General features: G+C 37.2%; 3 protein-coding genes across 4 annotated transcripts; all 3 read right to left on the bottom strand.

Moving 5' to 3' along the window:
* Nucleotides 1-399: 399 nt before the first annotated feature.
* LOC121945422 (cell adhesion molecule CEACAM5-like) lies at nucleotides 400-11,099 on the bottom strand. Its single transcript, XM_088084345.1, has 14 exons — nucleotides 10,972-11,099; nucleotides 9,520-9,852; nucleotides 8,334-8,612; nucleotides 7,921-8,187; nucleotides 7,283-7,564; nucleotides 6,912-7,187; nucleotides 5,519-5,797; nucleotides 5,071-5,337; nucleotides 4,702-4,986; nucleotides 1,560-1,814; nucleotides 1,325-1,445; nucleotides 1,096-1,127; nucleotides 891-971; nucleotides 400-797 (listed from the first exon to the last, which is right to left on the bottom strand). Exons 1-14 carry the CDS (start codon nucleotides 11,015-11,017, stop codon nucleotides 793-795), a joined length of 2,808 nt encoding a protein of 935 aa, XP_087940471.1. The 5' UTR covers nucleotides 11,018-11,099; the 3' UTR covers nucleotides 400-792.
* Nucleotides 11,100-14,286: 3,187 nt separating this feature from the next.
* LOC121945421 (cell adhesion molecule CEACAM1-like) lies at nucleotides 14,287-16,967 on the bottom strand. The gene is made up of 5 exons (XM_042489578.2): nucleotides 16,833-16,967; nucleotides 16,417-16,743; nucleotides 15,986-16,258; nucleotides 15,053-15,298; nucleotides 14,287-14,955 (listed from the first exon to the last, which is right to left on the bottom strand). The coding sequence occupies exons 1-5, from the start codon at nucleotides 16,876-16,878 to the stop codon at nucleotides 14,876-14,878; spliced, it is 972 nt and encodes a 323-aa protein (XP_042345512.2). The 5' UTR covers nucleotides 16,879-16,967; the 3' UTR covers nucleotides 14,287-14,875.
* A 569-nt stretch (nucleotides 16,968-17,536) lies between these two features.
* On the bottom strand, nucleotides 17,537-24,276 carry LOC121945419 (cell adhesion molecule CEACAM5-like). Of its 2 annotated transcripts, none has more exons than XM_088084333.1 (10): nucleotides 24,089-24,276; nucleotides 22,104-22,421; nucleotides 21,736-22,014; nucleotides 21,306-21,572; nucleotides 20,324-20,596; nucleotides 19,914-20,168; nucleotides 19,074-19,185; nucleotides 18,902-18,939; nucleotides 18,624-18,750; nucleotides 17,537-17,917 (listed from the first exon to the last, which is right to left on the bottom strand). In XM_088084333.1, the coding sequence occupies exons 1-9, from the start codon at nucleotides 24,132-24,134 to the stop codon at nucleotides 18,653-18,655; spliced, it is 1,686 nt and encodes a 561-aa protein (XP_087940459.1). In that variant the 5' UTR covers nucleotides 24,135-24,276; the 3' UTR covers nucleotides 17,537-17,917; nucleotides 18,624-18,652. The 2 variants fall into 2 exon arrangements, with proteins under 2 accessions (XP_087940459.1, XP_087940457.1); XM_088084331.1 differs by having other exon boundaries at nucleotides 17,537-18,427; nucleotides 24,089-24,274.
* Between the last annotated feature and the right edge of the window lie 967 nt (nucleotides 24,277-25,243).

Genomic DNA, 25,243 nt, shown 5'->3' with positions numbered 1-25,243 from the left:
TAACATTTTTGGTATTTTGTAACTATTAAAATGGTTACATTTAAAAACCACTTACAGCTGTAGGCCATGTATGGTGCTAGAACCAGCAGGAAATTAGCTTTGCATCAAGGATGGACGGAGAGGGAAAGGGCAAGCTTACTGACTTCAAAAATATGCCGACCGGTACCAACTGACAGCAGAGCTTTGAGGCTGTTTTTGCAGAGATATGCCACGATGTTGAAATGAAGAGAAACCTACATCAAGATGCTGTTGGTGGAGGAGAAGTTAAGAATGTAAACACATAAAGCAACAGAGAAAACATAAGATAACAGTAAAAATTGATGTTATAATTTGTAGATTTATGATAAAGACTTTGTGTTCTGTTGTATTCTGAGGCAGTGACACAGGAGGCGCTCGGGATCCAGACAAAATGTTTATTGATTATACACATATTTACACAACATGTCTTTTATGATAAAAGACACAGGACTTAATTGCAATAATTAATTTGGATAAATAATTACTTTTAACTAACATTTAGCTCTAGTAAAATATGACATATTTAGTATAAGCATTCATTTTGAGCTATTTTTGTGAATCCATAAGACTGTATCATTAAAATTGTTTTAATGCTGCGATTCATCGAACATCAAACTTAATGCAATGGACTGTAATCTGAAGGAGGCAGAAAATGGTTGAGTTGAATAAATAAATATAAAACGATAACAACAATAACACTGCTGTTCTTTTTTGAGACTGTCTGTGTTGGAAATTGTGGAAGGCTTCTTATGTGTTTTTGTTTCTTCATTTTGTTTATGCTGCAGGAGAAAGAGTTCATAAATCATGAGAAAAATACTAAAATATGTACTCTAATGAGTTGTGAATTCTCTCTCTTTATTATTATAACTCACCTTCAAAGGCAGTCAAACCGTTCTGTGCTGTGACTGAGATCTTATACACGTCTGGACATTTGTCCCTCACACTTAGTTTTTCTGTGGAGTCAAAACAAGAATTTTATTAAATATTGTAATCTATTAGGTCACTTTAATGATTAAGAAACAAGTCTGTTCATTGTATATAAGACAACTATAGAACTTGAATCAGATGAATACTGACCTTGACGATGTGCTGCGTAGATTTTGTCACCCCTGAAAAAAAATAGCAGAACTATACTTAAATGATGTACAAGTCAGACTTAAGTCACCTTTTTTTCTTAGGTACTGTACTTGTATGTAACTTGTACTTGTACAATTACAAGTTACATTCTTGTACTTGTACTTGTACAAGTTACATTCCACCAGTGGCTGCTATTTTTGACAGAAATTATAATGTGTTTTATGCTTACCTATTTCTCCTTATCATACCATACAGAATTGTGCCACCCACTATTGCAACAAGTAAAAAACATCCAGCTGTTACAATAGTAGCTCTCCCAGCAGCAAGGGAGCAGTCACAGTCTGAGACACCTGAAAACAAAAACAAGCCAAGAGGACCCTTAATGCATTTTTCCAAAACCCACAGAAATATACAGGTACTTGTCTCATTATGTTGCAGTTTTTCTTTTTCTTTTCGTCACATACCTTCAACAGTTAACTCGTGGCTCACTGTTTGGCTGAGTCCAGTAGCAGCATTCACAGCAGTGCAGGTGTACATCCCACCGTCGAAGCTCCTGATGGATTCGATGACGTATGCAGCCTCACGCACTTTGGTTGGCCTCCCGTTGTAAAGCCACGTAAACGTTGGTGATGGTACAGACATAGCGGAGCAGTAAAGCATTGTGAAATCTCCATTAAGTACTGAATCAGGTCCTTTGATGGCTATTTTGTCAGGTCCATCTGCAACACAACCAGAGAGTTAGATTGTTTGATTGTTAGTTTGTTTTGCTGCTGGTCGTGGTGGAGCTAATTTCACCAATATAGGGTATTTTGTAAATGTACCCCCAGTTTACAATAAAGACTAAACACAAGCTATTGATAGAAGTATTTTTTTGTTTATTGAATTTTGTATAATTATTTTGAATCTGCAAAGTACTAACTTTAAATCAATGTATCAGATAAATGTAGTAAACATGCCTCTGAAGTGTAGGCCTCATACAGTAGAAGCAGGCTATGGAGAAGCAGAAAAAAGTATGAATGAAAATAAAAGTACCTTAGAATTGAACTCAAATATATTACTTGCTAAAATCTACTCAGTGAATTTCCAACACTTTTTTGGCCAGACCCTACATCAGCCTCTACAGTTTTTGGCATAAATATGAGAGTGCAAAATATTACATTGACAAATCCAAATTTAATAACTTTAAACACTCATTTATTAAATTTGAAAGTGAAACTAAATACATAAACACAAACTTCTACTCAAAAACAAGAAGGCAGTTCAGAAAGTTAATTTGTGCACCTTATCAAATGTTTTTCTATAAATTATTATTTCTATAATTATTATTATTTTCTTACTGTTCCCAGGTATTTGCTTGTTTATTGTGATAGATTGGTATCACTTGAATGTTTTGTGCTGTTTGTAATTTTTAAAAAAGAAATTCAAAGTGGGAAAAAATTATGCTTCAAATGAAATAAAGCATGCACGGCGGCAGGGGGCGCTCGAGCACTCCCTGAAAATTAAAATCATTTAATTTAATTTAAAAAATATATATTTTTAAATTCATCGTGTGCATGAAATGTGATCAGATGAAATTAAAATATAAATAATTGTAGTAATTCGGTGCCATACAATTGACCCCAGTTGACCGCGTCTTTTGATTGGATGCTGAAAGATCACGTGTCGCAGAGAGACGTTTGGTTAAAGCTACTTGTCGAGAGTGCGAATAAAACCTGCCCGGTGGTGCGAAACGGACCGGTTTGTTTCTCTGTTAAACAAGCGACAGTGAAAATGGACTGTGATGCAGAAAAACGTCGCTACAATTTGGATTTAATGACGATAATCTGTGTGATGAACTTCAACCGACGAAGCGCAATATTGAAAGAAAATGGGACTTAAGTTATCGTCAGTGTCGATTTTTAAGTGGACTGCACCAGAGACTGAACAGGACTTCTGAGCGGTAAGTACATATTTATTTAAACGGACTAAACTGTGTACTCTTGTTGGGACGATGCGTAAGCCACGTGGGCTGTTTAGTTTGGGCTCACGGGTCACAAATTTCTGTGTTCTGCAGCGATAATGTTTTGTGCATTCTTGTCTGTGGTGTTGGTAATGATGGTTGACTGATGACAGCGGTTGTTTTTATGCTGGTTAAATATTTTTACATGACGATGCTGTAAATCCATACTGTGTGGTTTCTGTACAGTCACAGTGAGGCATGAAGTCCTCAGTTCATTGGTGGTTTGATCAAATGGAAGAACACCAGGCCTCATATTATGGCAGTGAAAATAACATTATGGTGAAAACACACTTATTTTGATTTGTTGTTGTCATATTAGGTTGCAGGTCAATTGCAATAAGAGCTGAATCTGGTTATTTGGTCCATGAAGATACTGTATGGTTGATAATTAATGGCATTGTTATTGATACAGAAAGGACTGCTACTGTTGCATCTAGAAATAAGGAACAATCATGTTATTTTACATATAAACTATAAGCAGCAGTTGGGCTGGGATGTATCTCTCTCTCTCTCTCTCTCTCTCTCTCTCTCTCTCTATATATATATATATATATATATATATATACATACATACATATATATCTTCAATTTCTATTTTTCGTATTGCATTGTGGTTTGTGATATTTGCATTGTTTTTGCTGTACTTATCTTGTGCATACCTTGCTTTGATATCCCTTTGCTGCGGTAACAAATCAAATCAAATCATCAAATCTGCTGTGCAAATTTCCTGGTTGTGTGACTAATGAAGGACTATCTTATCTTATCCTACCCTATCTTATATCGAGATTGTACCAATATCATGATTTGAGACTTGATCTTCTTTTAGATTTTTGATGTGACGTCTTAATATTTTTTTTCTTCTCCTGGCTTTAAAGGCTGCATTAATGTAAAGTGATGAAAGTTTTAGCTGTTTAAATTTTTTATTCTTTACCCACTTTGTCATTTTATTCACATTGCTGATGCTAACATATCAGAAAGCTTGTTGTGTAAATATTTTGTGAAAGCATCAATAGTCAATCCTACAATATCGTTGCAATATGTGTATCAAGGTATTTGGTTCAAAATATTGTGATATTTTAATCCGCCACATTGCACTGCTGTACTGTTTCTCTGAGCAAACAAATCAAACCCTGGCCTTAGATGGGGTCATATTGCGTTTTTTGGGTCACCCACCCTAGTTAGAAGCCCCTCCACGATGAGTAGTGCTGGAAAAACACAGTTTTTTAAAAATAAAAAAAGCCCAGTGAAACTGCTTTATTCTGTGGTTTTACTAGCATAAATTATGTGGTGTGTTTGTTTTGGAGAGGAAGGGACCCTTATTGTCCATTTGGCTCCCTGTTAAAAGCTCCTTGAAGGAATCCTAACTGGGAGTTCATGCTTGGCTCATTGAAGAAGTTTCAATGTTTTGCAATTTAAAAGTCTCACTGCTAAACACTGTTCCTCTAACGGTTTTAGGACTGAGGGTTGGATAATGAGCATTAGACCCTTACTTGTGTTTTATTCCTGTCAGTTCCTCTGAAACAGCTGGGATATATATGTATATTGTTGTGTAGCCTGAAAGTTACTTCCAAGGTTTGTAGCACAATTTCCCTTTGCCATTTACTCACATTGGATGAAAAGATTCACCGGCTGGCTGATTTCACTGCTGGCACCATTCGACACGTTGCACCTGAATGGTCCCTGGTCGTACCGGGTCAGGTTAATTATAGTCAGAGTGGCGCCTCTGTCAGTGAGCTGCACTCTGTAAGTGGCTGTAACCTCAGAGCTGCCGTTCAGCCAGAGGAAAGAGCGAGAGGATCCAGAGGCGGAGCAGGACAGACGGACGGAGCTGCTGAGCTCAAATAGGCCCAAGTGTGAGTTGTTTGAAGTCACCATCACATCTGAGACTGGTGCTGTGGATAAGAAAAGGTTTGCAGGAGTCTTATCCAAAACTTTCACCCATTTCTGTGATCATTGAACTTATTAAACTGACTTACTCAGTACAGAGATGGCTGCAGGCTGAGATGTTTCATATCTCAGGGTTTTGCTGTTAAAGGCCTGACAGCTGTAACTCCCACTTTGATTCTTCTGAATATTCATCAGTCTGAGCTCTGGTCCAGTATCAGACAGCAGGTCTCCATTCACAAGCCACTGAAATACGGCAGCAGGTCTGGAGTCAGCCGAGCAGGACAGGTTGATGTTTGACCCTTCCTCAAAGTACTGTTTTGGTGGAGAAAGCTTTAAAAAAATATTTTCGGGGCCGACTGTAGAAAAAGACAAAACAGCACAGTCACCAATGAAAGAACGGATCTTGAGAAAACTGTATTTTGCATCCAGTGTGAAAGGGTCATTAGTGATGGTTGTATTATTCATGAATCAAGCTGCAGAGTTCGGAGGTCTGTGCAGCGTTTGAATGCAGAGGCTGTAACATCAGAGAGGACTCACAGCTGATGTAGAGTTGCACCGGATCGCTGGTGTAGTTACTGAAATTATTGAACACATGACAGAAGAATGGTCCCTGGTCATAGCGGGTCACGTTGACTATAGTGAGAGTGGCGCCTCTATTAGTGAGCTGAACTCTGTCACTTTCTGTAACCTCAGAGCTGCCGTTCAGCCAGAGGAAAGTGGGGAAAGATCCAGAGGCCGAGCAAGACATACTGACAGAGCTGCTGTGCTCCGACAGTTCTGTGGCATTTGGAGTTACTACGACATTGGAGACTTGTGCTACGGGTAGAAAAAGAAAAAAAAAATTCAGAAAAAAAAAATTCAGCACCATAATTTAGGAGAAGAAAAATTGCACAAATGAATTTCTCTTGTTTCTAAAACCACTGTACCAATTCTGTGTGAAACAACACAAAGGTCTCTAGAAATTATCAACCCAGTCATCAGAAAAAAATATTGGCAGTGTACATTTCTACAAACCACAAACCACAGATGCATTTCATTTGTTATGTGAGCTTCTCTGTAGCAGGGGTCTGGATGCCAATGCATCTACCTCCTTCTTCCTTGTTTTCTGTTGAAGGCCAAGTTCTCCTTTTTGTGTTTTCTTTCCTCTTTCATTCAGTCATCACAGCAATTTTGTGTTGAATTTAACGAGTGAGGGTGTGCTGTCTGTGTGTTGTGTGATTGCACAAAATACGACGACAGCAGCAGAGCAGCAAACAGTGCATACACAAGATATGTTCACGACAAGGGAATACTGTTTGCACAGACGGTTTTCCCCCCTTTTTTGGTATAGGTCCCATTGATGTTGGAATCAATCTTCAAAATTAGTGTTAGTTTCTGCGTTATTGTTATTTTGATATCAAGTCAACCCACCTTTAAGGAAAGGATCATGTTTTTGCCTTAAAATACTCTATTCTTAGAGGCACAACTCCCTGCTGAAAAAGCTGTGATGCCCCTTTTCGTAGCACTATCTCTGCTGAAAACACACAGACGAGTTGCTACAAAACACTAATGTATGGTGCCTAAGACGCCTCTTGAAAAACACTAAATCACAACTGGTTTCTTTTGTTGTTGGCCAATGGAAAAACAAGCTCATATACTGTAAACATTGACATAATACCTTGATGTAAAATGTATTTGTGGTGTAGAAATTTATAGTACAATGCCAACATTTCTTTCTACTGACGACTGGGCTGGAATTATCTTGACCTATAAAACTAGTTTAGTAGTTTAAAGTACATGTTTTCTTTCTTTTCAAACCCTCAGACTGCTTGAAAAAGTCGTATCAAATGTGTCTACCATTTCTGAATTCAAAGGGAAAGTGTAAATGCTGAAAGCTTGAGTGCTCGTTATTTAAGCCCTCAGCAAGAACAAGTAAATTACTCCGACTTACATTTTTGTACAGAGACAGCTGCAGGCTGAGATGTTTGATTCCTCATAGGCCTGGTTCTGTTGTTAAAGGCCTGACAGCTGTAGTTCCCGCTGTGACTCATCTGAATGTTCATCAGTCTGAGCTCTGGTCCAGTATCAGACAGCAGGTCTCCATTCAGAAACCAGTGAATCAAGGCAGGAGGCCTGGAGTCAGCCGAGCACGTCAAAGTGACGTCTGATCCTTCATCGTAGTATTCTTTTGGCGGAAATATTGTCAGATTGATATTTTCTGGGCCGTCTGCGGCAAGAAACATAAAAAATTGTTTGGTTACTAATAAAATGTGGCGAGGAAATAGCAGCAAACATAATGTAAGATGTCTGTTATTGACTCACAGATGATGAGGAGGTTTACTGGATCACTGGTGCTGCTACTGAAATTATTGAACACTTGACACCTGAATGGTCCCTGGTCGTAGCGGGTCACATTAAATAAAGTGAGAGTGGCGCCTCCATCAGTGAGCTGAACTCTGTCACTGTCTGTAACCTCAGAGCTGCCGTTCAGCCAGAGGAAAGAGAGCAAGGATCCAGAGGCGGAGCAGGACAGACGGACGGAGCTGCTGCTAGACTCCAAAATTTCTGTATTGCTGGTATTTACTGTTACATTGGATACTGGTGCTGTGGGAGAGAAATATATATATTATCATTTGGTATATTTTAAGTAATGAAAACACTAATAACACTAACACAGTAATGAAACCTTAAAGATGCATTATAAAGAAAACTTCTCGCATGCCTCTGGTAAAAGGAGAATCTAAAAAAGGCGTATATTCTTCATAATTTTAAGTAACCACTGTCCATGTTTAACTTAGAAAAACTTTATCAAAACATCCATTTACGAACTCTCACATGGCTTGCGCAGTATAATCCAGGTCCCATTCATCCAGTCCTGCGTTTATATGCAAAAATGCCCCGTAAAATCATTTCTAGATATCTCGTGTTGCACTTCAAAAGATCAAATAATTTCCACTTACCCAGTACAGTAATGGCAGCAGGCTGAGATGTTTGATATCTCAGTGTTTTGTTGTTTACAGCCTGACAGCTGTAGCTCCCGCTTTGACTCATCTGAATGTTCATCAGTCTGAGTTTTGGTCCAGTATCAGACAGCCGGTCTCCATTCAGAAACCAGTGAAACAAGGCTGGAGGTTTAGAGACAGCTGAGCAGGACAGGATGATGTCTGATCCCTCTCCATAGTATTCTTGTGATGGAAACAGCTTCAAGTCTGTATTTTCTGGGCCGTCTGCATTGCGTGGCACAAAGAAAGTAAACAGAAAACAAATAACATAGTGAAAGTATTTTTAAAAATACCTTGTATTCGTGTGAAAATTTTAAGCTCTTGGATTTGAAAGACCATGTTACGACTGAGAATTGATGTCAGTAACTCACAGCTGATGGAGAGGTTTACTGGGTCACTGGTGCCATTATTGATAGGATTGAACACATGACACCTGAATGGTCCCTGGTCGTACCGGGTCACACTGAGTATAGTGAGATTGGCGCCTCCATCAGCGAGCTGAACTCTGTCACTTCCTGTAACCTCAGAGCTGCCGTTCAGCCAGAGGAAAGAGAGCGAGGATCCAGAGGCGGAGCAGGACAGATGGGCGGAGCTGTTGAACTCCACCAAATCTGTGCTGCTGGCAGTTGCCACCACATTAGAAACTGGTGCTGTAGGTTGAAAAAAAAAGTTATTTTGGGGGTGTTGCACAGTTGAATTCCTCTAGATTTTCTACCTTGTTTCTGTGGTGGGACAACCTCTAATGATGTAAAATAACCCTGAAACTAAAACATCCATGATGGTCAAATGTGACCTGGCAATAGGGATGCACCATTATATTGGCATGTCATCAATAGCGGCCAATACTGGCTTTAAAATAAATTCAGAATCGGCCATTATGCATATTTCAGCCAATGTGACAAGTGTTTTTGTTTTGTTTTTTATTGACAAAGTGTGCATGAACAAAACATCAGCCCAAAGTTGAAGTATGTTTCTTATATTGCGCAATGAATGAATATAACATACAATAAAAAGCATTATATTTTATGTGTCCATCAGCTGGTGGGCCATCACTATAAAAGTCTGGATAATATGATATTAATTCCACTACAGAAGAGACTCGATGATCACTAAAATTAGGTGGGGGGAAAAAGCATATATATCAATATCAGTTATTGGTCAAATGAGTTATTACATATTGGCATATCCGATATCAGTAATAATACCGAGTATCGTGCATCTCCACTTGATGCTGTTCTTGCTCTCCATATCAATCAAAGTGAGGTTTTATTGAGCTGATAACAATATTGCATAAGAAATAGTCTGCAGGTCAAAGTCCTAATTTTAGCAATAGCTGTGAAAGATGTAGTCTCTTCAAAAATGTATTTTGACCATCAGTGGAGACATTTTTAATTGTCAGCCTAGGCCATCGTAACATTGGAGTAGTTAAATTATTTTGATCTCAGGTGTGTTTTATCATGTTAAGATAATAGCAATATTCATGATTCTGTGGTGGTGGTTGATGGTTGAATCCTCTTAAAGGCACACAATTTTAAAGTTTGTTTTGTGTCAACCTACCATGTATGAGCAGTCTGCAGTTTCCTCTTTGCGTTGTTCCACCATTCGGTATAATGGTGACGGCGTATTCTCCATTGTCACTAAGAGTCAGATTCCTGAGCTCCAGAGATCCAGTAGCTCTGAACAGGGTGACCCTGTCTGTGTACCCTGGTCCAATTAGGTCTTCATTACTCGAGGTTATTATATTAGAATGAGCACCATTGATGTCAGAAAAACCCCACACCACTACTAGGAATGGTGTTGCTGGTGGAGTCACCGTTGTGGTGAATGTCACCGTCTCGCCAACAACTGCAATAAGATTATCTGGCAGCACACCAGCTCCGTGGCTTAAACCTGAAGGAGACAGTTACATGTTTGGAATAAATGTTACTGAGAGTTAGATGACAGTGCGTTGTTGATCACTGAGACAGTCAATTTAAAAGTTAAACATTAAATCATAGTCAGTCTTCAAAACTGTCTTTACAAGAATATCAGACCCAGAGTTGCTACTTCATTTCGGCTGCTAAATGTGACAAAAACTTATCGTTTTACACCAAAGCACAATACAAGACTGTTATTTTGTGAAAGCAAGACAAGATGTTAGGCCTTTAAAAGGTCATTAGTGTGATATTAAGTATCTAAGGTGTCATATTAACAAGAAAATGTTATGTAACCTAGACTGCAAAAGTACTGAAATCAACAAATCATGGCTAAAACATTGATATTCTGAAGAAAACACACAAGAAAGCACTAAATCAAGTGCTGCTTGTTTTTCTGATGCCATGGCTTTTTTTTTTTTTTTTTTTAGAGAATAATACTCTAATAGAGGTGCAACAATTTTGGTCTTTACCGCTTGTAGGATCCAGCTGTGACAGAATGACACTGTTAAATATGTAATAATCAACTTTGTTAAAGTAATATGCTTTGTTGGCTTTTTAACATTCCTGTTGGGTTTTGGTTAAATTTGACCAGTTTTCTACCTAAAATTTAAGGGATGCATTAAATTTGAGGGTTGTATTTAATATCGATAACTTAAATAATCATGTCCCGGGTTACAAATTGTTAGCACTTTGCTCAATTGATCATTGGTAACATTTACAACAAATGTTGTAAATGTTGTAAGTTATGATAAATCATTGATTTATCATAATTTTAAAAAGTGATAAAAGCTTATATGCTTATACTCTTATTTTTCCCTCAATCAAAGCTCAAAGCAACAGACTGAATATTCTCTTAAATTACTGTATAGGCTATGAAGATGTAGGAGCATTTACATATGAAACACACTGAATATAACTGAATAATGCTTTGCTTTACTTTGCTCGCATAATTTTATAGCGTCGCCACCACGCTCCTGTTCCAGACCCCAAGTTGTCTGTCTTGTAATAAAATAGCTATATTCCTTTTGTGCTCATGCTAGACTTTGAAACTTGTTTTTAAAATGCACCATTCATCTAATAGCCTATTTCTCACCTGAGATGGTTCCCAGGATGACCATCAGTTTCACAGATGTTTCCATATCTCCTGCAGTCTCCTGGTGCAAAGAAAGTGTTTTCACAGATGAGGTGCTGTGAGTACAGTATGTGTGTTTGAGAGGAGGGGCAATGGACTTCTTCACCTGTTACAACCTTTACTTCGTTTGTGATAACGCTCTGTCCATAACAGCTGTGACAACCAATGAGTAAGAGCAATGCAATTAATGTGAGAAGTTGTTTAATGGAGGTTATTCATATGCTTATCTGATTCATGATAAATATGGACCATAAACAACTTTCAGGGTCACTCATATCGACCAACAACAAAATCCTGTTCAGGACAGGAGTGCTTATTGTCGATTAACAAATAAAGCACAATAAAAGTAGCTTGAATAGCATGGAAGTGGAATAAAGTGCTTGACATGAGGGGAGAAAAATTAAAAGATTTGGGTTTTTTTTTAAGTTTTCTTTCGGCATTAAAATATTGGGACAGTATGTTTGCATAGTCATACTGTTCCTCTCATTGGTTTCAGCACAAGCTTTAATGTGCACCATTTAACTCTACACACTATCAGCATTTTATTATCTTATATGGATTTTTTGCTAGTGTACATAAGCTGCAGTGTTCGTAATAAATCTTTTTAATAGATAGGCAGTTACTTCTGATAACACATGCAGAAGAGAGGCAACATGAGTTCACATTGTTTAACTGCAAAAACATTGACGGTATATTATTCTATTATAAACTTACAATGTAAACAGTGTAGGATTATTTTGCATTAATAAATTCCTGAATAATAAAAACAAGTTTTGGAGTATCTTACAGCAAAGAAAAATGGATCCTTTATCGGCTTCTTTTTTTTTTGCCATGTATTGATTTAGTTATGTCCATCATTAAAATCTATAAAAATGTAGCATGACTGAATATTTTATTACCACAGCATGGTGGTGGCTCTTTGACATTTTCTCATGCAGTCAAACTTTTCATTCCCTCACTATATTTATTTATAGCGCAGTGCACTTAGTGATGATAAAGTAATAAAACCACTTGAACACGATGTGCTGCTGCCATGGGAATCATTAGATGTTTTAAGTGGGTTGTTGGTGACTGTGACAACTTTAATGCTGTTACCCGTACAAATAACACATGCCCGTAATGTTGGGAGATTTACAGCAAATTGTTGCCATTATTTACGTGTTGCCATTTATTTATTTATTTATTTAAACACACCTGCAAAATTACTCCATGAGAATGTGCAGCACGCAAATATGATATACAGAGTTACAGGCATGGTTGCATGCAAACAGGTGTGTTGACTGGACTGTATAAGCGTAATAGGAACGTTTTCATTTGAGAGTATATTACACACTGGGAATTAGGGATGTCAACATCTACACGTGTAAACGGGTACACGGATAACAAATCATAACCGTTCAGAAAAATCAATAACCGTTTACACGTCATTTTTTCCTCTCCTCCTCCTCGTTCATTTCTCACCGATAGTATTTTTAGGGGTGATAATGTTGCCTGAAAGCTTAAGATGATAGCATTAACTAACTATACACTTAAATGTTCCCACTAATGCAGTTATCTGCATACATAATAGATGCACAGGTGGCAATGTTACGTTGATATTAAAAAAAAAACGCAGCCACAGCCAGTGTCGCGTCACTTCAAGTTGACTCGGGGCCGCATGGACAACAAGCAACAAGCGATGAACAAGCGGAGCTTAAAAAAATATATTGTACAAAAGTGAGCAATAGTTAAAACAATGATTAAAAAAGGAGGTTAAACCTTTTCCAGCTTTCACTTGTACGTTTTCTTGTCTGTCAAAATTGATGATTTTATTCTCGACTCATTTTACTTTCTGTCATAAGTAGGTCTAAGCCTTAAATGGTGAGATGGATTGCCTACTTTTTAAGTTCTGTTCGCTGAATAAACGTTTTTGTGCGATAACTAACTACTGTAATGGCTTTGATTTAATGAGATTAGGAGGTATTTGAATGGAGACAGAACCATCTAGTGGTTATATAGCGCAACTGCGATAGAAAAAGATCATAAATCGTGTAACCGGGTACACGTCGGTTAGAAGTACCGTTTACACGTGTAGAAAAAATTGTAAACGTTGACACCCCTACTGGGAATCGATTGTGTGGTTACAAATTTGGCCCCTTCGTAGAGACACAGTTTGTCCAATTCTGCTTTTACTTAAATCGGCTTGTCCACTTCTTGTAAAATCACAGAGCAGTTTGTTTGACCGCGTGGCTCGGCTGATCGGGGACATAAAGTGGTTTGGGTGGTATTGGAGGTACGTCCTGCTCCTCATTAACTCACATGTTAACTTTGATATAAGGTTTAATAAAACTTTATAATGGTTATAATTTGATAAGAAGGCAATAGTTACATTCCATTACGTTATGTCAAGTTCAAGCTACACAGTCATTAAAGGCACTTTGGTCCAGCCTGAAATATCTCACCAACTATAGGATGGACCTTCGAATCCAGATCTTGGTGATCTATTGCACTTTTTTTATGTAGCCAATAGATAAAGTAGTTTTTGATCAACTTTTTTCCCACTTTATTAGTCCAACAATTCAAACAGACATCTGTACAATATGATGAAATTATGTTGGTTCATTACTATACATGAGACCATGAGTGCCACACGTATAAAACCAAATAATTTAAAGCAGGAGGTAAAACAGGAGGTAAAATAGTCCAAAAATACCCATTTAAAAATAAGTTTCTTGTAAAAATGTGTTAGAGAGGATTACTTAAATACGTTTTTTTAAATGCTAAACAAACAAAAGGAGATTTACATTTGTGTAAATATTTTGCCAGAAAAATTAAATTGTTTTACAGAATTCACTGTCAGTATATCTGGTCGTGTTTTCAGTCTCAAACGTAGCTTAGCTAGTTTACGTGATCTTTAGTAAATTTATTGGATGAATCCGTGGGACCACCACAGAAAATTGCAAATCAACGTTTAATAATCCAGGAATTCAATTAACAGACACAACTCACTATCCATGCAACACTTTGCTTTGCTTGTAAAAGGTGTTTACTCGAACCTTGTTCGGCACTGTACACGTGCACATGTGTGATCAGGTCGGTGTCACTTCTGCCTCATTTTGAGCCAGAAAAAAACCCTGCATATTGTTTCCAATTTCTGCCAACACATCCCCCTAAAATCCTATAAACTGGACCTGTAAGGGTTCATGGCAGCAGGGTACAGGCGCACCCTTGTGGAAAAAAAAAGGAACGAATGGAGAGTACACGATGGCATCTATTAACACACAATAAAATCTGATATCAAGTTTTAATAAAAGTTTATTATTGTGGCAATTTGATAGAACTTTATCAGTCATTGTTAGAGCATTAAACACTTTATCACAGTGTGAAGGCTGAATGACACAAGAACAAAGTATATTAAGTAGGTTAGGTCTGTTATACAACACCTGAAATGTCAGTACTGTCAAAATTGATTTATCATAGCTGAATCTGTTGGCCGTGATGAGACCACAGCTGCTGCGGGCACAAATCGTTCTTTGCTCTTTTAAGTGAGAGGTGCCATTACAGTAATTAGCGACACTTAAGTTGTCTTAACATACAATTAAAGAAAAACTGAGACAGCTGTTAGTCATTAAACACAATAATGAATGTCACAGATGCGTATTACTGGAGAGCAAATATAAATAAACTATATGGACAAAAGAAATGTGAAGGACCTCTAGTTTATCATTTATCATTCACAGCTTTATATTATGCGAACAAAACATTTAAAGAGACAAAGCAATAATACTTAACACAAAGAAATGATCTAAAATAAACAGGATTGTAGAGCAAAATGAGCAAGCTTGCTGTACAACATTTATTTCCATAGACAGACAAAAAGCAGTCTTTATACCGACACGAGTGCCACCGCGGTCAGGACAGTGCACACCATCATGGACATAGAACCACTGATCGCAGTAGAGGAGTCTGGATCAGAAGAAAAAAACATTACTCTGTCTTTTTTGCTTGCAATCACACATCAGAATTAAAAAGTTAGAGAGTTGGGAAAAGAGAGCTTAAATACCACGCAGGTTGTGGAACATAGAGGCTTCCACGCCAGTGACAGGGTTACGGGCGATGCAGGTGTACCGCCCCAGGTGTGTCGGCATCATCTCATGGATGTAGTGTACAGACCCGTGCATTATCATGTGCTTGAACTTCCAGAAGAAAGTTGCCTTTGGTAGGGAGTCGGCTGAGCAGCTGAGAAAGACGCTCTCTTCAAGTTCTGCTCCTATTGGCGTCTGAACGATCACTGGTCTGTCAGGTCCATCTGAACAAACGCAGAGGAAGATTATGAGCTTCAGGGTTTATAAGCTTAATACTCACATTGTATAAAAGGTATACATAATTTCATATTTTTATTTAATTAATACCCGTATTTTTATTTTTTCGAATTTTTTTTACATGCATCCCCATTAACTCAGTAAGGACACGGACTGGACTTAGAGGTTAAGACCCTCTCGGTTGATGGGATCAGATTTTAATGTATACTCAAAGGTTGTTCATCACCTTGCCAATCCTCATTATTAAAGCTTTGAAGAACTGGAATTGGTTCGGTTCATAACCTGTATGACACCTTTAAACCAACCTCAAATAACGTTTGAGTTTAATTAAAAAATCTTTTTTTTTTTTTAATTTAAAACGCTAGGGTCCATTGTGCTTTGAAATTTTTTGTTGACTGAATTTGAGAAGTCAAAATGATTTTTTCTTGGAAAACTTGATCTCAATTCACTTGTAGTTAAATCTTTTAGTTTATGTAAATAGATCTCAATTCAGTTGTACTTAAAACATTTTTTTTGGCTGGAATTTATTTTGAATAATTTTGTATCTCAACTTGTCTTTTCAGATTTACTCTACTTAAAGTTTTAAAGCAGCATAGACACTGGCTTTTTTTTTTAAGTTGAAACAAGTAGTTTCTTGTTACAGTGTAAATTACAGTGTGATTGAAAGTACTTACAGTAGACTTGAAGTCTGCATGTGGCCGTATCAAAGCTGATGTTGTTGCTGACATTACAAAGAAACTCTCCGGTGTCTGTCCTGTTCACGGGGCTGACGGACAACACTCTGTTGCCATCATGAAAGCTGTATCTGCCTCCAGAAACCAGAGGTTGGCCGTCCTTCATCCACACTCTTGACGTGAAGCCGTTAGAATTGCAGGTTAGATTCACGGAGGTTTGACCCTCTATTAAGTTTTGTGTGGGGCAGGCCATGGTGGGTTTCGACACTTTGGCTGTGCATAAAACATAAAAGGAAAGACAACAACACACATTAAAACAGACGTCTTCTTTCAGATTTTTCATCCCAGATTTGTTAATGTTAAAAAAAGCATTATTTTTAACTCCTTCCTAACATTAAACAAAGCGTCAGATTATTCAAAGCCTTACTCACTCAGCACCTCCAGCTTAGCAGTTCCTTGAATCTGCTCCGCTCCGTATGGGATGATGATTAACTCGTATTCACCGCTGTCTTTTTCAGTCAGGTTTTTAAGCACCAGAGATCCTGTGGATTTATCCACTGTGATCCTGTTCATGTAGCCTGGTCCCACCACATCCATACTGGTTGATGTTATTATGTTGGTGGTACCATTGAAGCTCCAAGTCATTGCCATAAATGGTTGAGCTGTTGGTTTTACAGATGTTGTGAAGGTCACACTGTCCCCCGTTACTCCTTGGAGTAGGTCGACAGGGAGCACACCGGCTCCATAGCAAAGACTTGCTGAAATGTGAACACAGCGAGTGAACATTTCACCACTTGTAGTCGTATTCATGATGAATTATTTAAAAAAACATTGATGCATTTCTTACCTGAGGAGAGGAAAAGTATGGCTGACGTGAGAAACGTGTAGTTCATGGTGGATTACTTAGTTTGGTCCTCGTCTAACGTTATCTGAGTCTGACTTTGTGAAGCAGCGGAATAAATGTCCCTGAGATTACCTGCAATAAATGAAGCATGTCATCAAGGTTTCCGCAGTCTTGGCCCTCTTAATCACCTTAATTAACCCTTTGTTTTTAGGCCTATTCAAACTTACATAACAAGATAATAAAACCCAACTGCAAGATCTGAACACCATAAATTCTGATTATTATCAGAGTTTATTACTTCATCATGTCAGAGGTTTTACATACACATATGCTGCTGTTTTTAGGCATAACAGCTACTGTGAGCAATGTTACTGTGATAGAACTCATAATAATAATTGTAATAATAATAATAAACATAATTTATTTAGTACTTTTAAAAACAAAGTGGCAAAGTGGTTTTCGTGGTTGCACCAGTATAGAAAAATTTCAGAATTAGGATGAGGAAAAGAATCAGGCAATTAAAAATAATATATATATATATATATATATATATATATATATATATATAATTTTTCAGGCATTTTACAACTCAAAACTTCTGTAGATTTTCAGTAACTTGGACAAGAGTCACATTATTACAGCTGTTGTAGCTTTCACTTGTCCATGAAACGGACTCAGCAGTCAAGAATAAACTCCAGAGGCACAACTTCATTTTACCATCAACATTTATTTATTGTTTGCTGACAGGAAATGATGAAAAGGCAAAAGTCTTAATTCAAGTAAACAGTGAGCAGACATGTACATACAGCTTAATTAAAATGTCAATCTTATTTTCATAGTAGCTGGTGTTTTATCATTATAGCACCATCATATTACATCAGTGTTACATATTCAGTTGCTTTTAGAAACAGAGAATCATTAATAATTTGTGATGCAATATTCCAAATTATTTTAATCACACTAGATGTATCTTGTTTTGAGTATCACCTGCATGTCTTATTCCAACCCCAATATGTTTCCAGTGTTTACAGTGTTGAAGTTGGACACAGTAGGATAACAGGAGAATTAAAGCAAACATCAGATATACACTGTAAAAAAAAAAAAAAAAGCATACAAACTTAATAAGTAATGCCTTGCTTTAATTATCATATATATTCACCAGTGTTATTTGATAACATTTTTTCTTCGTAACTGTCTTTGCAAAAAAAGCCAGCGTAGCTAACTTCAAATAAATATATTTCATATTGACAAAATATTAACTGTAGTTATTATTAAAATATATATATAAGTTATTTTGTTCATTATTATTGTATTTTAGCCCTTCCACTCTCATAAACCCTGTTTCCGGTATAAGTTTTCAGCAAAAATTAAGCTCTGACAAACCTCCAGTACACTACCTACCTGTTCAAACGAGACTAAATATTGACAGAAATGCAGCAGAAATGCCACTGTTTCTCTGTGCTGATGGCAAATGTTTGCTGATAGCAGAGAAATTTTAGCAATTAAGATAAAAAACAATAAGAAAGACATTTATTGGCCTTTTTTTATTCGTCAGGCTGGTTATGATGTTTGAAGTTTGCTCATTTCCTGTTCAGTTACTAGACATGAAGTGGAAAAGAGGGAAAAGTCAGTGCTTTGATCAATTTTAATATTTGGTCAGTAAATGTAAATTATGTCGTAGTTTCGTTAGATAAACTACGTGAAATTATTTCTCAGAAATCACTTGGCTCTCCCTCCCCTTCAAAACACATTTATTCTTTATCACATTATCAGATTTAATAGTTCAAAACTCACCTTTAGTAGGACAGAATATTGTTTATAGTTTATGTGTCCACATCTAATACCATTGAACTGTTCTCATATATCACTGAAGTGTTCTCATATTCTGCTGAGGAGTTCATATACACGTCGTCGTCTTTTCCTGGGCAAAAAAAAGTTTTGTCACATCTGATTATTCATATATACTTTTGTATATTTGCAATATACTGTTATTAATTCGGCATTCTCTCCATGCTGTGACATACTATATTATAGTCTATTGTAGGATAAAGTCAGATCAGATAAATACTAACCTTTGTTATCAGAAGGTGGCGGAGCTTCGTTTTTTAATCTGAATATTAGAAACGAAGGATTGTTAAAAAGTGGCCAAGATGCAAACACAATTCAAACTGGAACCTATGTTATGTCTGGGTAATATTTGGGTAGTATTTTTTTTTTTTTTTAAAGATGAGATTTTTCACTTACTTTTGTTTTTTATAAATGAAGTATCCTCCAAAAGCTCCTGCAGAAGCAGCAACTAAACATGCGATAACTATTCCAGCAATGGCACCAGCTGAAATACCTCGAGGTGTCTTATCTTAAAGTAAAAAGAATAAAACATAATTAATCTTGCAGTATTAGCCATTTATAGCCTGACACAATCAACACAGTCACAAGTTTTGCATCCTTCTGGTGCAGAAACAGAGAACAGACATATTTGGGGTGCCTGGCACTCTTCACATGATTAAAAGTGTTTATTTATCAGGATAAATAGTGCAAGTTTAAAATAAATAAAACCTGGAGGTATGGAGACAAATGTGAGATTATAAGAACTCTATAGCCAACTCCTTATGGCTGGCGTCTCTCGGCTACATCTGCTAATACTAGCTGGAAATTTTGCAGTGCCTTGCTAAAAAAACACCAGATTTTGGTGCCACAATTGCAGCTGGAAATGCTCTGATTTTCTCGCTAAAAACCACGTGGTTTAGGTGTCACGGTCTCCGGTGGAATTGCTTCAGTGTCTTGCAAAAAGAGCAACAGGTTTTTCTGTTGGTAGTTGAATTGTGTGGGTCATGTAGGCATTGAATAATAAGGATAATATTTCTGGTTTGGCCTCGGTTTTTTTTTTTTTTTATTGTGATTGCTTCAATTTTTAGCTTTCTAAATGCATGGCTAAACTTTGGAGTACTTTTTTAAGTGCAGCTAAGCTTTTCATTTCAAGCTGTTGTTGTCTCATAAGCTTAAAAGAAATCTGCCCCATTTAGTCGGTTCAGTGGATCTGTAGGAAACATTTTTTTTAATCTGCAGTGAACACCATTATTGTACCTGTTACAGACAATTCATGGTCTGCTGTTGATGTCTTCTTAGTTATGTTATTAATGGCTTCACAGGTGTAGATGCCTCTGTCTGAAGGTTGAATGTTGGGTTTGCTGAACACAGCAGAGTTTTGTATCTTTACTGTCCCGTTCACCTTCCAGGTGTAAGCAGCAGACGGCGTGGACTCAGCAGAGCATATTAAAGTTAAATTCTCGTTCACAAATATTTCACTTGGATGTTTGATTTGAACATTTTCTGGTCCATCTGAAAAACAGATATTGGTAAAGTTCTAACAGCAGCACAAATAATAAATAATATAGAAAAATCTAAAATAAATCTACAAGCAAAACATTTCAGTACTAAAAAGTTATTTATGACACTCATCATTTTAAATATTAAATGTACAGTTTGGTACCTACAGATCACATCCATGAAGTATTTAGCTTCTTCGTTGCTGAAGGGGTTGCTGAGTGTACAGGAATATTCTCCACTGTCTAATTTATTCAGGCTGTTAAAAGACAGCACTCTGTTATTGTCGTAGAGTATTATTTCGTCAGTCGTGATCAGATCTTTGCCATCCTTCATCCACTTTCTGGTTAAGACAGAGCCAGCAGCATCACAGGTTAAGTTGATTGAGTTCCTCTCAATCAGCAGTTTTGTTGACGGCGTGATTGAAGCGCCTGATATTCTCTCTGTTGGGCAAAACATCAGGAGCAAAAGTCGCTATCACTGAGATTTGACCAAATAAATAAATAAATAGAAAAGAACTTGTATAGGGTAAACATTAAAACAGCTGTTCCCTGAGTCCTGTAGGCCTATAATCTGCATATAATAAATATATATAATATGAGTTAATTTAAGACTTATGGTTTTAAACAACATATAACACAGTCAACGAGGTTCCCAGATAGTGTTTGATTCACACACTCAATAACAGAGAAGAAAACGGTTTTATCAAAACCACCTGATTCTTTAACTATAAACTCAGTCTGCAGTTGCAGGACTTCTGACCTTTGTTGTATAAAATGAGCTTTCAGTTTCAACATGACAGCATGACATCTGTACAACAAACATTTAGGTTACACATCCAGTACATACAGGGTGATAGGGTACAGGGTCTCCAGCAACTCCTCAGCAAAATATTTGTCTAAATGATCCACTTTGTTCACCAGCGAGCTCTCGTTCCCCCTCTGCTGGGCAGGTAGCACAGGACTATTTTGCTTTATGTTAAACAACTAATCTATATCTTGTCTGTCTTTTTAAAATTATACTTTAATATTAAGATGCTTTGATTCGAGTACACACTTTGTCAGTACAGATAATGCAGCTGGACATTTATTTGACATTTTTCTGACCCAAATCACTTAACGTTATTAATTAATCCTCTGAATTCTGACTTACCCAGTACAGAGACAACTGTCGGCTGAGATGTTTGATATCTCAGAGTTATGCTGTTAAAAGCCTGACAGCTGTGGCTTCCACTCTGACTCTCCTGAATGTTTATCAGTCTGAGCTCTGGTCCAGTATCAGACAGCAGGTCTCCATTCAGAAACCAGTGAAACAGAGCAGCAGGTCTGGAGACAGCCGAGCACATCAGACTAATGTCTGACCCTTCATCATAGTGTTCTTGTGATGGAGATACTCTCAAATCTATTTTTTCAGGACCGTCTGCAAAAAAAACAGTAACAACAAAAAAGTACTGTGAGCAGCTTGAAGATAATGAGATGATGTGTTATTGTTCAGTGTGAAGTCTCGTTGTACCTTCAACTGTAAAGCATGCATGCATACAGTGCAGGATAAAGAGCAGGCACATATATAGTTGGTAACTTACAGCTGACAGAGAGGTTTATGGGGTCACTGGCGCCATTACTGATAGGATTGAACACATGACACCTGAATGGTCCCTGGTCGTACCGGGTCACGTTAACTATAGTGAGATTGGCGCCTCCATCAGCGAGCTGAACTTTGTCACTTCCTGTAACCTCAGAGCTGCCGTTCAGCCAGAGGAAAGAGAGCGAGGATCCAGAGGCGGAGCAGGACAGACGGACGGAGCTGTTGAACTCCACCAAGTCTGTGTTGTTGGCAGTTACCACCACACTGAAAACTGGCGCTGTGGGCGAAAAACAAAAGATTGAGATCCTTTTGCAGCTTGATCCTTTAAGCTTTAAATGAGATGCACTGTGTAAAGCATTTGCTCACCATATACATTGAGTCTTGTGGTTCCCTCCTCCGGTCGCTCTCCATATGGTAAAATGTAAACGCTGTATTCTCCGCTGTCATTTAGAAACAGATTTCTGAGCTCCAGAGATCCAGTAGACACAAAGAGGGTGATCCTGCCTTCATAGTCTGGGGTAGTGAAGTTGTTAACATTGAAAAGGATTATATCTTTATCACCAAATTTCCAGCCCACTGATAGAAATGGTTTTTCTGGTGGAGTCAAGGATGTGGTGAACACCACCGTCTGTCCTACAGCTGCATTCAATGTGTCTGGCAACACACCAGCTCCTTTGGTTAAACCTGGAGGAGACACATGTGTCATCACAATCCATGAAAAAAATGTGGTCCAAAATCTACTTAAAACAGAACTGCCACGTCCGTGTGACAAAACTAGTCCAACTGCCAAACCAGCCCAATACCAGAACTCAAAATATGCCCCGGTCAGACCACACACACTGCTTTCTTTTTTTTTTTTTAATCGTACTTTTTATTGTTGTTTCCTTTTAGGGCAATAACAAATCAAATCAACTAGTTACAAGCATTGTGCATTTCTGAAATTGTAACAAGAAGATGTAATAAAATGTAAGGGAAGGTAAACCAAAAAATAAATAAATAAATAAATAAATAAAAAATAGATTAAATGAATAGATAATAGTAATAATAATTAGATAAGTAGTAATAATGATGATAGTAGTAATCATAGTCAGAAATAAATAAATAGGTAAGTAAAATTTAACCAAAGAAATGAAAAGAAGAAGAAAAAGTGAATAAATGAGTGATGTTAAAAAATGTACATGCATGTAAACATAAATAAGTATAAAAGAACAAGTAAATAAATAAATAAATAAAATAAAAAATAATAATGATAGCAATAATAAAAATAATTAATATAAGAAAAAAAAACTCAGGAGGTCTATACACACTGCTTTCTAAGTCCAACAGCACTGCTGTCTTTGCCAAGTTTGTCGTAATATTTTCAAATAACAGCATAAGTGTGTAGTGTGTGAGCACTAAAAGTAATTTTTACAGCATGGATCGCAGGATCTTGTGTAGATACTAGGGCTGAAAATTGCAAGCTTTCTCCATAATGAATTATTATTATTATTAGTTATTTGAAAATAGCAAAAACTTTGCTAATTTTAAACAAATGTGTTTTTTTTCCTCAGTCAAAGCTTCTAGCAACATATTGCAAACACTTAGACAGCATAGCATCTCCTAGCGATTGATCAATGACATTTGATGTGTTTGATTAAATTCTAAACCACCGATTAATAGATAGTCGATTAATTATCATCCCTGATACATTATGTTATCATAAATTAAATATTACACTGTGAAAGTGTAGACCACTTAACTCACTTCGATTATTTTGTCATTTTGTTTTCTCTTTCTTTTTTCCTCGCCCTTCCTGTCTGAATGAACTGTTTTTACTTTGTAAGCATTTACTGAAATTAATGCTTTACTAATTAGCAGAGGTGGAATTAAGAGGTGGGTGCATTATGCACTTTGTGCGTGTGTGTGTGTGTGACGTGCCGTGTGTACCAAGGTTATTATAGTAAACTTGCTAAACTAATTTGTCGAGTAGCTTGGATTTTTTCAGCCACAGAATCTGTGAATCATTGTAAAAAGGTAAACGTGTCCATTCATTGATTTAGCCACCAGTTTAAATTCCATGCCATCTTTTGAAACGGCAGCTCATGCCACCGTATGTGATAAAATATGAACTAAACAGGGAACATCCTTTTGTAACATCTAGTCTCCTTAAATAAGCACAGCTCTAAAAACAGAGAAAGTGCACCCAGACAGGGGATGTGAACTGTAACTGTAAAACACTGATATGAACTTTGACACCATGAACATTTTATTAGAGATAACCTGATCAATCCTTTAACAATACACACTATGTGTGTTCAAATGTTCAGCGTTTTAAAGAACAGCTTGAAAAAGTTGATGTGGTGAGAGCTCACCTGAGATGATTCCCAGGATGATGATGCGTACCGCAGCTATTTCCATTTCATCTGGAGTATCACCGAGTATGACAAAAAAAGAGCAATCTGTGTCGATCTTCTGAATTTTCCATGAGGTTTCAGTATGAAGATACGGATTTCAGAATATGACGGCAATATGAGGAAGTACTGCAATGTTAAAGGTTCATCTGCCTGCATCATGTTTCCCTGTTAATCATTTACAATATGGACTATGAGCAATTGCAAAGCAATATTTTAGGTGGCCGTATTTGTTGTATAAGACTTCTGTTGTAATTATGACAAAACATATTCGGTAGTTGATTCAGATTGGTCCCATATTGCAGTGAAGTTACAGCATGAAAACTGGTGGCAGGTTTGATATTACTGCATTCAAACTTTTACTTTTACATATTACTGCTCCCCCCTACACCCTTTACAGCTGATTTGATTATTTAACCCAGGACGCTGTACTAAGTGATATAGGGTGCTCGAATTATCCCCCAAATTCCATTCCTGTTTGCTTTTCCTTGATTTCAATAGAAAACCTTGTGAGGTCAAGAAAAATATGTGAGAGTTCATAATGGCTTAAGCAAAGACAAGCACGGTGCTGAGAAAATCTGATTGCAGCTCTGCAATTATGTGACGACAGATTAGATTAATGTGGGTTCGCCTTTTTCAAACAACAGTGTTCCAAGTATGGACCACTAAAAGTGCACCTTTGTTGTATTGGTTTTCATACACTACATAGTTTTCTTAATCTGTTTTCTTATAAAGGGACAGTGTGTAAAATTCAGGGGATTTACAGGCATCCCGAGTTGAGGATTGCAGATTTCAATCAACTGAAAATTCTGGTTAGGATTCCTTTAGTGTTCATTGTTCAGGAGGTTTTTATTAGCAGCCAACTTATACGCAGAGTTCCCCTCCAAAACAAAAGGACCAATGGTCTGATAAATATAACAGTGCACAGAATCCACACTAAAGTGTAGTTAAATCTGAAAACAAGTATTCTGACCTATAAAACTGTATGCACTGCTGCCAGCGCACGATTTTCCTTTTATAAATGCCAAGTTGATTTGAAATGCTGCACCTGGATCAGCCTCATATTCTGCCCTCCACATCCCCACATTCATCCATACAATGCAAAGAATCTCATGA

Source organism: Plectropomus leopardus, chromosome 11, assembly GCF_026936395.1.
Source record: "Plectropomus leopardus strain MGB_pleo_1.0 chromosome 11, ASM2693639v1, whole genome shotgun sequence".
NCBI lineage: Eukaryota > Metazoa > Chordata > Actinopteri > Perciformes > Serranidae > Plectropomus > Plectropomus leopardus.
Note: the sequence above shows the minus strand (reverse complement) of the source record. Positions and strands in the feature narration are given on the sequence as shown.

Excerpts from the sequence above, each read along its gene's own strand:
- LOC121945422 (XM_088084345.1), bottom strand. The coding sequence starts at position 11,017 with ATGGAAACATCTGTGAAACTGATGGTCATCCTGGGAACCATCTCAG. Across the intron at positions 4,987-5,070 it reads TGCAGCCATCTCTGTACTGA|CACCAGTCTCAGATGTGATG; the intron begins GTAAGTCAGTTT and ends TCTTATCCACAG. Across the intron at positions 1,446-1,559 it reads CCACGAGTTAACTGTTGAAG|GTGTCTCAGACTGTGACTGC; the intron begins GTATGTGACGAA and ends TTTTGTTTTCAG.
- LOC121945421 (XM_042489578.2), bottom strand. The coding sequence starts at position 16,878 with ATGAACTACACGTTTCTCACGTCAGCCATACTTTTCCTCTCCTCAG. Across the intron at positions 16,744-16,832 it reads CATACTTTTCCTCTCCTCAG|CAAGTCTTTGCTATGGAGCC; the intron begins GTAAGAAATGCA and ends TTCACATTTCAG. Across the intron at positions 15,299-15,985 it reads ATGCAGACTTCAAGTCTACT|ATGGACCTGACAGACCAGTG; the intron begins GTAAGTACTTTC and ends GCGTTTGTTCAG.
- LOC121945419 (XM_088084333.1), bottom strand. The coding sequence starts at position 24,134 with ATGGAAATAGCTGCGGTACGCATCATCATCCTGGGAATCATCTCAG. Across the intron at positions 20,597-21,305 it reads GACAGTTGTCTCTGTACTGG|AGAGAATATCAGGCGCTTCA; the intron begins GTAAGTCAGAAT and ends TTTGCCCAACAG. Across the intron at positions 19,186-19,913 it reads CCATGAATTGTCTGTAACAG|ATAAGACACCTCGAGGTATT; the intron begins GTACAATAATGG and ends TTTTACTTTAAG.